The 16,344-nt window shown below is 39.8% G+C and overlaps 1 protein-coding gene across 1 annotated transcript in view; it reads right to left on the reverse strand.

Annotated features, from left to right (window-relative positions):
* Nucleotides 1-16,344, reverse strand: part of Neil3 (nei like DNA glycosylase 3) — a 52,169-nt gene that overhangs the window by 13,725 nt on the left and 22,100 nt on the right. Inside the window, exons 3-7 of the mRNA XM_021219491.1 lie at nucleotides 9,289-9,423; nucleotides 8,484-8,697; nucleotides 6,708-6,782; nucleotides 4,990-5,156; nucleotides 235-404 (exon numbers count right to left, since the gene is read on the reverse strand). Of these exons, the coding sequence (XP_021075150.1) occupies nucleotides 235-404; nucleotides 4,990-5,156; nucleotides 6,708-6,782; nucleotides 8,484-8,697; nucleotides 9,289-9,423 (761 nt within the window). The remainder of the gene's footprint in view (nucleotides 1-234; nucleotides 405-4,989; nucleotides 5,157-6,707; nucleotides 6,783-8,483; nucleotides 8,698-9,288; nucleotides 9,424-16,344) is intronic.

Genomic DNA, 16,344 nt, shown 5'->3' on the forward strand with positions numbered 1-16,344 from the left:
CTCTCTCTCTCTCTCTCTCTCTCTCTCTCTCTCTCTCTCTCTCTCTTTCTTAATACTTTCAACATACTATTAGCCTAGTTTACATGAAAAGGCTGGCAATTTCTCTAAACCAGAGAATTTAGTTGGCATTTTAGTTGGTTATGGAATATCAAGGTGGAACAAAATATATACCTGACTGTACCGTATATAATCCTCTTATAAATTCTATGAACTCAAATAAAAAGTCACTCTTACCCAGAGGCCTCGTGGTCAAGCAAGCATCACAGGCCTTAGCCGAGGGTCTGTTTATGAGGGTACAAACCACACAGGACCACTGCTCTTCAGACTTCCGAGCCACTGAGTCCATAAAGCAATCCTTTCTCCTGGGAGTCCAGTTGATTTCAGTGTTTCTTGTTGGCAGTTTGCTGTAAAATAATCTTCTAAGTCCATCATTTATATTCCTAATACTCTATTTTTATAAGTTCTGGACATTTTAGGAACTATTCTAAAAATGATGATACACATTTGATCATGTGTTATTTTTTAAAAATCATTATTGACACATATGATGACTATATCATACATCCTACTGATTGCTGCCAAATTCAGAAATAAACTTTTCACTGTGTTTTTTTTTTTTAAAAGTACATGCTTAAACACACACATACACACAAAACCAAGAGGATTAGCTACAACCAGCAGGAAGTATTCTGTAAATATTTTAAATAGTATTTTCCAAAGCAAAGCTGAAATATTGATTTTTTTCCATTAAATCAGAAAAAGAAAAGGTTATGCTTGAGACAAAGCACTGAGACTAAAACAAAGAAGATGGGACACACTGTGAGAGAAGGTCGGAGTACATGGGGAGTGGAAGGAGGGAAGGAAAGGGAGTATGCGGTAATTATACTGTAACTGCAAAAAAAGAATGGGGGAAAAGAAAGAAAATGAGAAAAGCTTTACCTAACTCCATGTTCCCAGAAAAGAAAATGGTAGAAATTCTAGATTTTTCATTTGTATTTGCTAAGCAAAATACTGATAATTTAATCCATAATCATGAAAAAAAGATATCTATGTGTTAGTTCTCATAAACCCTCTTTTTATCACTATTAGACATGCAGTTATTAGGTTAAGAAACAATAAACCTGATTGTTAGTGATAAATGTAAATCATTATTCTCCACCTAGAAGCCACTGGCCGTTACTGACTGACGAGAAAGTGTGCACTAACACTCTAATACTTTAGTGTCTCGGGTCACATACAGTTAAATAGTGCCAAGGTGGTGCCCCAGATTCCAAAGTGTTAACATGGAGAGAGCTCTTGCAGGATGCCTACACAGCTTATTTATTTTCAGAGCATAGGTTCTCTGACTCTCAAAGATAGCCTTGCCTTCTGTAAGACCTTGCTCCTTGTTTGCAAACACAGTGGCCCTTAGGTCCAGGTTTGTTCAGTAAAATAATGCATAGCACAAGGAAATCTGAAAATAAGACACATCTCATTATGATTCTCTGATCTTTACCTTGACTTCTAACATAGTATCTCATATCTGTGTGGAACTCTAAACCTAAAGAATTTGTTCACCTGACCTAACTCCTGGCCACCACAACTTGCTCTGAAAGGCAGTAGGCTGCATTGATTCAGCTGAACACAACTTAAATGACCTTCAGATTCCCCATGTGCATGGAAGCCTTTTTATTGTCATCTTCTACCATCCTGAACATAAGAGGATGTAAATTATTTCATCTGCAGGCTTCTGGATGTCTTGTGCTGCTGTTGTTGCATTTCTTAATCACGCCGGTAATGAATTCTCCCCAGTCTCTGTAAGAATTCACATTTAACATGCTGTGGTAGACTGAAGAATGCCTCCCAAAGATGCCAGGTCACAACATGAGAGAACTGAAAGTGTTGCTTTATAAAGTTTTTTGCAGGTGAGATTGTGTATATTGACCTGGGGAGGACTTTCCTCAAAAGGGGAAAAGAAGGCAGACTTGATACGCACAGAAAAGGAGAAGGTGCTGTGAAAGGGGGCAGAGACTGCAGTGACCTAACCACATGTCAAAGAATGCTGGTAGCCACCAGAGGTTCAAAGAAGCAAGGGATGGATGGATCTAGGACCTTCAGAAGGAAGACAGAAATGCGAGCATGTTGTGTTGGTTTGAAGATATTTACTCAAGCTTCTGGCATCCCAACTTGAGTAAATATCTTTCTTCTGCTTTATCCTAAAAGGGTGGTATAAAACCCATATGATAATGATACAAACAAACTCCAGGGTCCCCTAGTCTGTAACTCTGCCACTTGGTTTCAGCAAAGGGTATCACCATTTTCTCAGCTTAACAGGGACAAAGCTCTAGACTTCATCCTAACATGTCCTGACATCTTACATCCAGTCCACCAACAAATCCTAAGCTTAATCTTCTAGAGCATTTCCTGCTTCTGACTGGAAAGTGAAGAAGGCACGATGGATGTGGGAGCAATCAGACCAGCTGCCTGCTGGGGCCACAGCAGCAGTGCTGGTTATCTGGGTTACCCACACAGCTTCCAGTTCAGTTCCTGAGGCTCCAGTTCCTCTAGCTTTTCTATTAAGTCTACAAAATACCTCAGTATGTATTGGTCTAGATGATCCCTTTAGTCCGTGTTTCATAGATGCCAACTGAGATCAATGGCTCTTCCCCAAAGAAGCTTATTTTATCAATACTAAGTTTTCTTTAAGACTTAGTACTTACTAAGTGTTTAAGTCTTCCAAATACCTTCAAGTCCAGCACTTCAAATATCTGTGTACATGAAGTCCATAGTAAGAACTGCCTACTAAGTTCTCATTACCCTGCAATCAATTACAAGCACTTTCTATTCTAGATGCTTTAAAAGCAGTCTCCAGATAAATTAGAATGTCTTCTCCCTGTGATGAAGCCCTACCACATCCACACTAAGCTTAGAAAGATGATCTTGTCCCTCCTGGATAGCTCTGCTTCCGTCTCTATAGCTCCCCTTAGCACTGAATACAGCACTTTACCACACTTCCACCACCCTGCTTAACCGTGTATGTGCCTACTTCCCAGCTAGGCAAATACTAAGAAAGTAAGTAATACATCATAAAAACTATCTTAAAAATTGTCCAAGACTATAAAAGAGTCAGCTTCACCAAATACAGTAGTATTTTCATATGTAGCTTATGCTTACTGTGTATTAAGAGCCAACAATAAATTATATAGGCACTTAAAAAAGGAGATGTGATCACCAAATATTTAAACATCTTGGAAGAATTCATGACAGTTAGGGGAGTTGGGAGATTTCAGTGTGTAGATTTAGATCAGTGTTTTGAGGGGCTTCTGAGGCTTTTAAACTCTCCCTCCCTCTCTCCTTCCCTCCCTCCCTCCCTTCCTCCCTCCCTCCCTTTCTCCTCCTCCTCCTTCTTCTCTCCCTCTCCCTCTCCCCCTCCCCCTCCCTCTCTCTCTGTGTGTGTGTGTGTGGTGACAGGGTATTATACCATGTACCCCTGGTTGAGAATCAAGTAGTCATTGCTAATGCCAACAAAAGTACTCTTCTGAAATAGGATCCCAATCTCTCCCCCTCCCTCTCCCTCTCCCTCTCCCTCTCAGATCTTTGTTGGGTTCTCTAGCACCCTGGAATTGAAAACTGGACCGAAGCCTACCTAGGTAAGTGTGCTACCACACTAATCCTAAACCTTGAAATAACTGTAAATTAAAGCAAAACAAAACAAAATAAAAATAGTTAATATGAAAAGTGCTCAGATATTGAACAGAAATAGAGAATATACTTATTCACAGAAATGTTTAAAATAGGGGAAGTAGTAGTGTTGGTTTTAAAACTTTAGAAATTATATCTGCATTTTTCTTGCAGTGTGTGAACGGTTCTCCAACATCTTAAACTGAAAGCCAGCATATAAACCAGGGTTGGGGTGGGTTAGAGGAGAGTGATTACAGACTCCGTGACACTTCTAGTATCAGGGCTTACAGGTAAATCTAAATCCCTTTCAGGAACTCTGTGATTCTTTAAAACCTCATTTCTAAAACCCCTTGGAATTTTGCTTCTATGATTAAATGCCATTTACTCGACTACTTGGAAGAAAATGGAAAACTTTAATCTCCAATGCTGCAAAAACAATATAGATGCTGGAAAACACAGAGCACTAATCATGTATCCAATAGGCAAATAGACGGAAAGCCTTCAGTGTGCTCGGTACTGTGTAAAGTGCACAGAGTCAAATAAAGTAATTAGAAAAGTAGTCTTGTTATGAAAAATAAAACCAGAAACCCATAAAACAAAAATAGCTAATTGTCTACTATGTGATAACAAAAGAGGCTGATGGGAGGGGGATATAAAATGATGTAGAGTTGTGAGCCAGGGTAAGAGTTTCACAGAAACAGAACAGAGGGAGAAGAAGTGAGTGGATGTGGACACATTTATAAAAACGCAAGTCATGCCTCTATGTTTCTCCACAGATACAATGGCCTACCCTCCTCCTTTGGTCTTGCGCAGCTCAGCAAGGTCTCTGCCCAACCGCACCATTTTGTTTCCTCCTACTCAAAAGCAACAGGTCACCTCTGGCCTGCTCCATCTATTCTCAGTGAGCTGAGCATTTTAGGCTTCTCCTACAACTACCATGCTGGTAACTCTCGGTCATTACCACCTTGTCAAGTAGCTCACAAGATGTCCTTCCTGAAGAGTCTCCTACCACATCATGCAAAAATCTTCCCGGTTCTATCCTGGCTTTCCCAATGTCAGTATTTCTAATATTTGGTTTTTGGGTTTTTGCAGCATCCTACAAATTAGATCTGTGACACTTCCTATCAACTTTAAAAACTAATGATTCTGCTTCTAGTCCTAATGCTTGACTCTTGAGCTGATAACCATATTCACTCATTCATCTGCATTGGTTCTTATAGGTGATTTCAATTTCAGTGTTCTGTGCTGTGTGCGACCACCAGCCTGGTAGTCCTTCAGATACACGCTCTGCTTATTAGCTGCCAAGAGAGTCTCAGTCAGACATCTTACCATACTTGAACATGTTGAGGGCTTTCTTTCTGACAGTGAGGACAGAAATATGTCATCCTGCTGTTCTCCCCGAAGCGACACACAGTAATTTTGCCGTGGCACTGACCACAGCTAGGACGCTTGTAAACCTTATAGTGTTTAGAAATGGCAGATCCTGCTTTACAGCACTAAAAATAAATAAATAAATAAATAAATAAATAAAATTATGATGTTATGCTCAAAACTGTTGTTATAAGAGACAAAGGCATATTCAGGAAATCAAGTCATCTCTGAAAATGTCAAGAATGTGCATGCTGTTCCATATAATTTTCCATATAATATAGTAAAAAGTATTGACAAAATCCAGTAATGTCTATCAAATAAGGTTTGTATGAAATAATAGAGTCATTATGTTTTAACTTATTAGTATTCCAAACTGTTCCCTGCTGTATCCTCTTATCTAAATGATATATAAAAGTTCTATATTTTAAAATGTCTTTTATGCTTTTAAGGCTTTCTTAATTAAACATAATTACATGGTTGCAAGAAAAGGGCTAGATTAGCTTCAAATCTGATTGCTTTTAGAACAAGGAAGCTGCTCACTCAGATTCAACGGCCAAAAAAACTTATTTTTAGGGGATAAAATTTAACGAGAGCATTTTCTTTGTTGGCCTGATAAAGGGCCTTTTTTTTTTTAAAAAAAAAAAAAAAAAAGCTCTAGAGATTTGCTAGAAAGAAAATAAAAACTCAAATACATTCTAACAAAGAAATGTTCTGTTTGCTATCAGCTTCATTTTAAGAGACACTTTCATTTTTCTGCTATAGTTTTGTTCTATACACACATTTTTAAAGCAATGACAAAGAGAGTATTTTTGGTTTTCACCAACAGTGTGAAAAAAGCTCAGAAATATGACTATATATGGGCTGAAATTACACAAACAATATATATTAATGTAAGCAAGGTAGTGAAATGCCCAATTTGATATAGGCAGAATGCACTGTTTTCTACAGTCATTTTTCCTCTGGAAGAACAAATGGGCACAGGTCATTATAAAATGGCCATTATTGCTGATGGCAGTTATATCCTGTTAAGAGGATCATTAAAACTTTAGGTCAATTAATGAAAACCATTTTAATACCTTCATTTCTGAGCATAGTAAAAATTTTGAATTTAGAAAACAGATTGTGGTGGGAAAACAAGATTAGTTATCATCCATCGTTTAAAAGATGAAGCAATTTATCGAGGTCTATAAGAGCATTATACTGTTTGCTAACTAACATGTTCATGAGAACTTATGTCATCCTCAGAACAGCTTTTGTTGGACATATAGAAACAGAACTTCATATTACAGATTAAAAAAAAAAACTATTATGTAAAAAGCCTAAAGCCTAAAGTTCACATGACCAATGGCAAAATGTAAATAAACCCATCTATTTAACTGTAAGTATTAAGTCTGTCTAAATGCTTTGTTTTATATGTCCAAATACAACAAGAATCAAAGCAAAATACCAACACAACTGTTATTCAACTTGGTGTAACTATAGCAAAATACATTCAGAGTGAGGCAAGTTGACTCCAAATTTTAAGATACTAATTGTGCCTGACATTCAGATGTCAGTCTTGCTCCATGAGTCTCTGCAGTCTGTCCACTAGAGGGCTACACACAGCTTCAGCACCCTGGTAAAGGCACACAAGGAAACCACTGGTACTGGACATGGTTGTAAATATTTGCTCTTACCCTGTAGAAGAGAATGCTGAAATCCCGGGTCATCTTCACAAGGTGATGGGCCTGTTCGTCTGATAGTTGACACACCTTAGTGGGAAAGCATAGTTTTCTAATTTATTCATGACTATAACCTCACCTCACCTGCTAGTTCTCTTAAAGAGAATTAACAAGAGATTTAAAACTCCCAAACTCCCAAGCCGGGCAGTGGTGAAGTATGCCTTTAATCCCAGCATTTGGGAGGCAGAGGCAGGTGGATTTCTGAGTCCGAGGCCAGCCTGGTCTACAAAGTCAAAGTGAGTTCCAGGACAGCCAGGGCTGTACAGAGAAACCCTGTCTCGAAAAACCAAAAAAAAAAAAAAAAAAAAAAAACCTCCTGAACATTCTTTTGCTTTGCCTCTCTCTAGCTCTGATGTTGAGTGTCAAAACCAGGGCCTCATACATGTTAAGCAAGCCATCGCCCATGCCCTTGGATCAGTTCTAGAAAATATTCTCCTCAGAAGCCCAAGTGATTTTTAAGAAGCTCATTTTACTTGTTCTAAGTGTTAAAAATCACAACCTATCCTAAAATCGCCATTAACTCGTTTCTTCTACCACTTAACTACTAGTGATTTGGATTGTATCAAAACCAGCAAGAAACTATATGCAAAAGACAAAGAGGTATATGTGGACTTATGTAAAAATAATTTACTTAATATACTCTATTTAGTAGAAACAGTTGGTATCATTAGAATTGAGTTAGCAGTATGAAATATGGATAAGAGCCTTCCGTGCAGAGTTCCTCCCTAGAAACAAATGTACGGATGCTGCCGTTCCAGTGTCTCCTGGCTTAGGACCTTCCTCAGTCCATCATTATTCTCTGACACTCCTCTCTCTACAAGTTCTCCCTCCTGGAAAGATAAAAGCGCAAGTCTCACCAGTTAGAAAGCTAAAAACCAGACCAAGTCCACTCCTCGTCCTAGGATCCCATGCTAGGCGTCTAACGTTTTTCTCTTCACGCCAATCTAAACTCACTGAACAAGGATGGTGAGTTTTCTTTGGCTCTCTGCCTGTTCACTCTTTGCCCCTGCTGCCTGAATTCCGCCCTTCTCATTCACTTGAAACCTTTTGTTCTTTCCTATTATTGACACCTGTAAATGGGCGTGCATGCAAGTGGTGGAGAGTATATACATTTAATATGCCACATAGAAAAAACAAATGGCAAATCCACTCGTTCACACTTTCCACAACGACCTGTCTAAAGCTAGACACTGCACTAAGACACTTGCCCTCAACACAGTGGGCGCTGGAGCTGTAAAAGATACTTTTTAAAAACAAAAAACAAAACCAAAAAGTATAATGAGTAAAATATATTTAAAAGCAAAACCAGTACGAGGTATGGGGGAAATAAAACCAAAGTGAACTAAGGACAATTGAGAGCAGGAAGCAGGGACATTGCAGTTCTAACAGGGAGTCCAAGACAGCCTTACTAAGAAGCCGACACTTGATAACTGGAGTCTGTAGAACAGTGGTTTCCGACCGTCCTAATACTGCGATCCTTCACCACCACAACTTTATTTTCATTTATAGTTCATGACTGTCATTTTGCTAGTTATGAATTATACCATAAATATCTGTGTTTAACGACAGCCTTGGGCAACCCTGAGTCATTTGACCCCTAAAGGGTTCACAACACAGAAGTTGAGACCAATTGCCATAGGGACTGTGCTGCTCCCACACAGACTTCCATTTCACAATGGATCCTCACAGTTCTTATAAACAAGTCTGAAACAAATGTTAAATGATTCATACCTTAACAGCCGGATGGAGACCACTCTCAAAGAGGGCTTCATTTTTGATGATGTTGCCTACACCAGGTAACACCCTCTGATCCAGCAACACATCACACAGCATCCGACCCCTCTGCTTTTTAACTTCACTCTCTGCCCTTGAGAAACTGAACTTTGGTGAACATACATCCAATTCTTCCATCATTCTGACTCTCTGTTGGCTTTCCATTGAACTTCTATGGAAAGAAGTATACCAATCGTAAGCCTGCATTATAATTTTGGAACCATTAAATGGGTTTTGACCTAAATGTAAATGCATATATATATATATATGTATATATATATATATATATATATATATATATATATATATATATATATATATTCTATAATATATATATATATTATAGAATATGAGCTTATTTGGTTGAACATTTACAATCCTAGTAACAGTGACATTTTACTGATTATACAGATTTTATTAAGCAACATGTGTGATGTTGTAACCAAACTATGGATTCAGATTTTACTGCTTAGCAGCTAAAGTACTTAGTCCCCCATCAAACTCTTGCTCTATTAATCTTTATGCTCATTGCTACAATTTCCACATCCATTAGTTCTTCTGTCAACTAACCAAAAACAACAACAAGAAAAAACCAAAAACAACAACAACAACAACAATTTAATACCAGTTGAAGAACAAGACACAAAACCCAAAACCAAAACCAACTCCACTCTATGTCCTGGTATCTCATTTTAATTTTTTTAATCAATTTTAAAACTTGCCTTTTTTTTCTTTTTTTTTTTTCTTTTTTTTTTTTTTTTACCTGAGTTCTACTGAAGAGTCATAGAAGCAGATCAAGTCTCTGGTGAGTTGCAAGGCAAATGCTGGAGGAGCCCCACTTCTATTCTCACCCTCCCGTGGGTTAATCAAGACGGAGCCTTTCATTCCAAAATGAATCCTGAAAGAGAGCCAGCCCGTTTCTGAGTAACAGAAGCAGATCATGTGTCATCATTTTATTTTCTTGTTAAAAATCGTAAACAAACCAGTGTTACTCAGAACAGTTACGTCTAAAGAGGAAAAATAAAGGTAGTTAAAAGCACTGGCTAGGGAAATAAGAAGTTTCCAACACTTGGCCCAGAAGAACCTATACCTGTTTTGTCTGGAGTTGGATAACATATCTTTGTTCACAGAACAGTTTAGCATCCTTCCATATTTATTTATTCAAAAGCATAAACCTAAAAATTGGTTATGATTTGTTTATGGTTTGTTTATATAGTCTACAAAGCCACTGACATTCAGATTCCTTATTTTAGCTACAATGAACTGGAAGATTTAGCTAGTGTAACCTAAGGTCTACAGGCTAATATATGCATCTCTTGCACACTGTTTGAGCTAAGCATGGAGACATTTTTCACACACACACATACACACACACACACACACACATGTATGCACTCATGCATACACATGCATACAAGCATACATGCATACACATGAATGCATACATACACAAGCACACAAACATACGCACACACACAGAGAGACAGAAAGAGAAAGAGACAGACAGATAGACAAATGGAAAGAGAATAAGTAAACAAAGCTTGTACAGTTCTTTCCATTTTCAGTTACTTTTATACATATTGGGAAGAAGGTATTTATAAATATTTACAGTTAGCTTCAAAGCCACAATAGAGTGATGAAAAATTCATAAGCTTTCAGATTTTGTAGAGTTGATTAACCTGTCCAGTTAAAAAGATGCGATTTTGCAAGACCCCTGGTGAAGATCAAAAATTATTCTCAAAATGAAATAGTGTGTTCTGCCTTTCCAATCTGTTTCCTCGTGGCTTTGCTGAGTTAATATATATGGTTCGTCCATCAGAAAACGTTCCTTCTGTGTGCTCCTACTTCCAAAGAACTGTGTCACAGATCTACACAAGGTTAACAAGTCTAACTTTTAAATGCGGGTTTTAAACTCTGAGAGCCCCACTATCAATCATAAACGAATTTTACATGCCCTGTAGTTCTTGACGGGAAAAATGTGGGCCTGTAAGTACTTCATAATTTAGCTTATGGAGGTTCAGCCCCAGTGAAAGGTGTACAACTGTCATGCCCAGAAGCCATCATATCTAAAATCTTTGCAGCTGTATGGCTCATAAAGTGGATTCTAAATCACTTTCTATAATGAAACCACATCCACATCAAAAACCTCAAAGGTCACGACCCAAGTAAAACGAAGGAGTAGCCCCAGTAAGAACTACAAACAAAGCAAGCGCATCTTTGTCTTGGAAATACATTCAATTTAGGGGCAAAATGCATATAAAACAACTACTTTACCTCATCTTGATTTGATTTATAATATTAAATGGCTAATTGTGACTGAACTCCAAATAAATCCATGTGTATTATTATTACCTTTTAGAGTAAGATTATATCAGCATCATGAAACTCTTTGAGGCACAGAGGCATCCAGGGCGTTCTAACAATTGTCCCTGATGTTTTAGGCTCTATATATCAGCTCATGAGCCTATACTACTTCCAGGAAGCAGATTTCAAGAGAAAGACACCACAAAAACAAAACAGACAATCAAAGAAAATGGGTAAGGAAAAAAGAGCTAATTTTTTGAGGAAAGTTTTAAATACCAAGAGTGGGGTAGTGCGACCGTTTGTAATCCCTGGAGTTCTGAGAGTGCACTTAGGTACGCACAGAGGACACACGCACGCATGCACGCACGTACGCACGCACGCACGGAGGAATCGGGTATGAAAAGGGATGTTCATGCCAGGAGACTGAAAAGTGCTGCTTTTCCAATCACAGCAGAATCCTTATGAAAGGCTGCCTGCTTCAGGAACGCTTCTCTAACACGAAGCAGAAGTATTGGCAGGCGTGGCTGAGGGGAAGGGGGATCGGGAGACCTCCGCCCAAGCGGTGCATTTAGCTTTGACTTACAAAGTGTAAAAGCCTGAGACCAGATAGGAAAGCTTCCTCTTGCCACCAGGTGCTGACTAAAGCGCACCAGCTGTTGAGAGTGAGGCCAAACCAAAGTTATCTTCCCTTGGAGATGAACCAGGGTGGCAAGACTGGCATAGAATCCTGCAATGCTTCAAAGAACCTGTTCCTTCAGGAAGAAGAGGAACATCTGGAACACAAAGCCACCTACAGAAGCCATGGTGAGAGACTGTGACCCTGAAACGTTGCAACCCTGTGGTCCACTCAAAGGCCTGTGCAGAAGGCATTACAACCTTGCCTCCGTTGTTCTATCAAAAGTTATGGGTAACAAGAAACATTAGTCTCCTTCTAGAGGAGGGAGTGTGAAGAAGGAGGGAGGGAGCTCTGTGATGTGGATTTGTGGTGGGAACCTGACAGTGGAGCAGAAAAAGGAGAAACTACCATCACCCATGCAGCGGCAGTGAGAGATGGAGTTCTCTTTTCTTAATGTTCAAAATTAATATTAATGCTTAAAATGTTTGCATAATGGTAGACAAGTTTGCGCGACATTTCAAAGCCCAGAATGCAATACTAGAATAAAGAATGATAGGGCCAGGTGTGGAAGTGCATGCTTTTAATCCTAGCACTCCGGAAGCAGAGAAAGGGAGATCTCTGTGAGTTCAAAGCCACAGTGAGTTCCAGACCACCCAGGGCTAAGATGTGAGACTGGTCGCAAGAAAACAAAACAAAACATGCAGCAACAGCTAGACCAAAGAATGAAACAACTCATCCACCCTCAAAAGAACAGGAAGAAGGGTGTACAAAAGTCACCCCACAGACAGGCAAGCGCAGCCAGGAAGCAAGTCTGACAGATGTGGAGGGAAACTCCGTGATGTTTGCAAGCCCACTGCCCCCCCCCCCCGCCCAACTTCAGCACTGCTGCCAGAGGGGGCGCTGTGATGGGCCATGAAGTAGCCGACCATCCCTGGAAGTGACCCGATCAGAATGATCGCTGATCCTGCTGGATGTACTGGTATGCACGAAATAAGCCAATTACTCTATACACTGCAGGCCGTGGTGATGTTCTATTTCTTATGGAGTTGAACCCCAAACCGTCGCATATTCTGGGGAAGGAATTCTGCCCTTTTTCTCTGAGCTACATCTCAATCTTTTCTTATTTTTTAGACAAGATCCCACTGAATTGTTTCGGCTTCTCCTGGGACTTTTGATTTCCCCTGACTCAGCATCTTGAGTTATTAGGATCATGTACATCCACCACCAGGCCCAGTTATGACAATGTTTCTGTTTCTAAACCATGAAGCCAGTCGAGGCGGTGCAATCAAAGCCTGGTGAGTAGGGGGATGGAGGCAGGAGGGTCAGACATTCAGGGCCATTCTATACTATAAAGCATCCTATACTGGAAGCCAGCCTGTGGTTTTTGATGCCCTGTCTCAAAGAACCGACAAACCACCCATAGATACATTGTTAATTAAATGTGTACTTTTATGTATTTATTAAATGATCCAAAATATAACTTAGATTTGGAAAACAAAACAAAACAAAACAAAACAGTGAAAATGTTTGTGTCAGGCTTGGGATGTAAAAGGCGGAGTGCTTCCCTACCATGTGGGAGGTCCCCAGTCCAACTCTGAGACTGAAATATTGAATCCTTCAGGGAAACTCCTTAAGATAAATAATTCAAAAGACAAAAGAGATTCCCGAAGTTCCTGACACTGACCAAATTCACTAGGCTCCTCCCTGCCAGAGTGAACAATAAAAGCCAAGAGTCCCTCTTGGAGAGGCACAGCCAGGCTGAAGAGAAGACTCTGAGACCAGACCAGCTGCCTGCGAGAAGCAGAGAGCAGCAGGGCTGCCTTGGGAAAGGTTTCTGCCAACTGAGGTCCGTGGAAAGGACACTCTCCACCCTGCTGAGTGGTCTGCAGGCTGTGCTGTGAGCTCCAGGTTCCCAGCTTTGGTGAGGTGTCATCCATGCTGGGGCAGAGTTTGGTGATGCAGCTGTCTTTGAGGGCAGTGAGGCGTGCCCCTGACACACCCAGGTTATTGGAGGCTGAGAAGTCCTGCATGAATGTTTAGAACTTACCCAAAGACTGTAAAGGCCCTATGTACACCAGGGGACAAGCCATGGCTACTTCCAGCCCTCTCATAGACCTCAGTCATACACTGATCACTTTTTAGCATCAGCCACTAACAGCTTCCTGAACTTCTCAGCCTCCTCCTTTTTCTTTTTCTTTTTTTTTTTTTTTTTTTTTGGGGGGGGGGGTTCCTTGTGGTGCCAGCACAATGCCAACTCAAAATAGACTTCATTAATTTCCTGGGAAGCCTTTGACTGCACCGACACCAATTGGTAGTACTTGGCCACTGTGCTGAAGGGAACTGGGTAGAATGAGTTGTGGTGACCACAGTGGGCCTGCAGTAACAGAGTCCATCCCTAAGGATGGGAGAATTGTCTACATGAACTACATTACCTTTGATCATTAACTGTGGCCCCTCATGGCTGGCCCAGGTGGCTCTTATCTGTTTACTTCCTTTTAGGAGTTCCTCTTCATTTACCATTGTGGATGCATGGATGGCCAGAGCTTTCTGTCCAGTTCTTCCATACCTCTCCTGACTATTTCCCACAAAGTATTTTTTTTTTATTTTTGTTTTTGTTTTCCTTTTTTCTTTGATTTTGTTTTGTTTCTGTAATCTTGAGACCATTTACTCTTTTTGTTGTTTACAGATCAAATGGGAAAGAATGACATAGACCTCAGGGTCATACACAGATCTCTTTTTAGCACATGACAGGGCCTTGTAGACCTTAGACAGCAGCTTGAATTTTCCAGTGTCCCTTCTGTTTGGCAGGTTCTTGTTGGAGTGTGAGTGCAAAGCCAGTCTTAATTTCTTTGAAGGAAGCATTTGACCTCACAATGGTAATAGTTTGCCACTGCCACAGTGAGACTTCTGGACTGAGGCAGTAATGTGGAGCTGGGTGTTACTGACAGATAGAGGTCCCCAGGTCTCCATTGACCTAGCCTACACTGATATCACAAAGGACTCTTTCATGGTTTCAGCCTACTTCACAGCCTGCAGCTACTGCTTAGCCCAGAGTAGCATTCCCCATGCTGATAGGAAGTAGGGAGAGAGAAGAACAGCATCCCCTCTTCCCCCCCACCAGGATCCCCTGGGGAGCCCTAGTGTGAGCTGGACAAGTTGGGTTAGCAGCTGGCAAGGGCTTCCACTCTCACCACCAAGCAACCCCACCTCAGCCATTCTCGTTCTACCAATAATTAAGCTACTTACACCCTTTTTACCTTTGGCCTCGGTTTCCCCAGCTTTTTGAGCGCAATATGAGAAGGAGCCCTGGGGATGGAGTAGGAGGAGGTGGCAGACATGCTTACTGACTGCCGAGGACCATCCCACTGAATCTCAAGGCAGCCTTCAGTCCTAGGAAAAGGACCTAGAAGGGAGGGGCTTGCTCAGCTGTAAGTACCAGAAGGAAGGCTCCTTGCTGGATGGCCTCTCAGGGGACCCTGTACCTGCCTCATGTTGTCCTTACAGCAGATCTTTAAGGAGCTAGAGTTAAGAAGTCATTAAAACAATGAGAAACAACCACAGCCACACCCAACAAGCAACTACTCGCAGATTCACTCAGTTCCACAACTCTATGGACTCTACAGAAAAGCTGTTACCATTGCTAAGTTTAAGTACTTAAGGCTGTTCCAGAAATGACATGTAAGATTTTATACACACACATACATTATATATAATGTATATATGTATGTCTCATATATATGAGATAAACAAATAAATAAGAGAATATCAACTGAAATAGGTGATAGAAAACTAATTTTAATTAAAATACGATACTTAAAAGGCTAATCATAGTAATTTTATATTGCATAATCACTCACTGATATTAATGATTGATATATTAAGAGATTTACTACTAAGACTCACGAACAGATGAAAAAATTTTAACAGATTTAACTAAAAATATGGGAGATATGCTCTTCAAGGAACAGATTAACAAATGCACTAGTAAATGAACTTAAACATAGATGAACAGAAATGAAACAAAGCGAGAGGTATTGATTTACACATGTTTTAAGGAAAAGAAAATCTATCTGCTGTTGTTTTCCATGGCTACTGTACTTTCTTCCAGCAAAGTCAAATATTACTGGCTACTTATTCCATATGCAAGACAGACAGACAGACTTCTCTTTACACTGTGTGTCTGCTGGGTTGGATTCTCACGGCTTTCTTTATTCGTTTCCTTTATTATCCTCTTGATTTTTCAATATACACTTTCGGGGAGTTTAGAAATCTCAGTTGAGAGGTTGATTGTCCTGGCAATTTTAGCGGCCTCCCTGCTGTCTCTGTCTTGCAGAGTTTCTGATGAAAAGCCCAATGTACTTTTCAACTTTGTTTCTACATATGTCTCTTTCAATCCAGTTGTTTCCAGGATTTGTCTTCATCTGTGCTTCTTAGCACAACAACTAGGTATGGGTGAGAGATATTTGTTTTCATTTCAGGTTCTTTGAACTTCTACCATATCAGGCTTGCTAAGGAAAATTCTCAGCCATTTAACTCTACAAAAAAAAAAAAAAATGTCTGTTTTTGCTTTGGGTTGCAGTTACAAATATTTGCTTTAGACCATCTGACTTATCCCAAATCTTTATTCAATCTGTACAACTCTTCTCTGACTTTGCTAATGTTTGTGTTGTTGTGATTAGAAACCCTGACAAAACAATCTAAGAAAGAAGAAGGGTTTGTTTTAAAATCAAAGTTCAAGGCAGTATACATACATATTCCTATCATGGAAATTTTATATATATATATATATATATATATATATATATATATCCCTATTGGTATAGTATATATTATCCCTTTCAAGGCAGTATATATCCCTACCAAGATACTATACATTCATATATAGGAAGCATATACTTT

The sequence above is a fragment of the Mus pahari genome, chromosome 19, assembly GCF_900095145.1.
Source record: "Mus pahari chromosome 19, PAHARI_EIJ_v1.1, whole genome shotgun sequence".
Taxonomy (NCBI): Eukaryota; Metazoa; Chordata; class Mammalia; order Rodentia; family Muridae; genus Mus; species Mus pahari.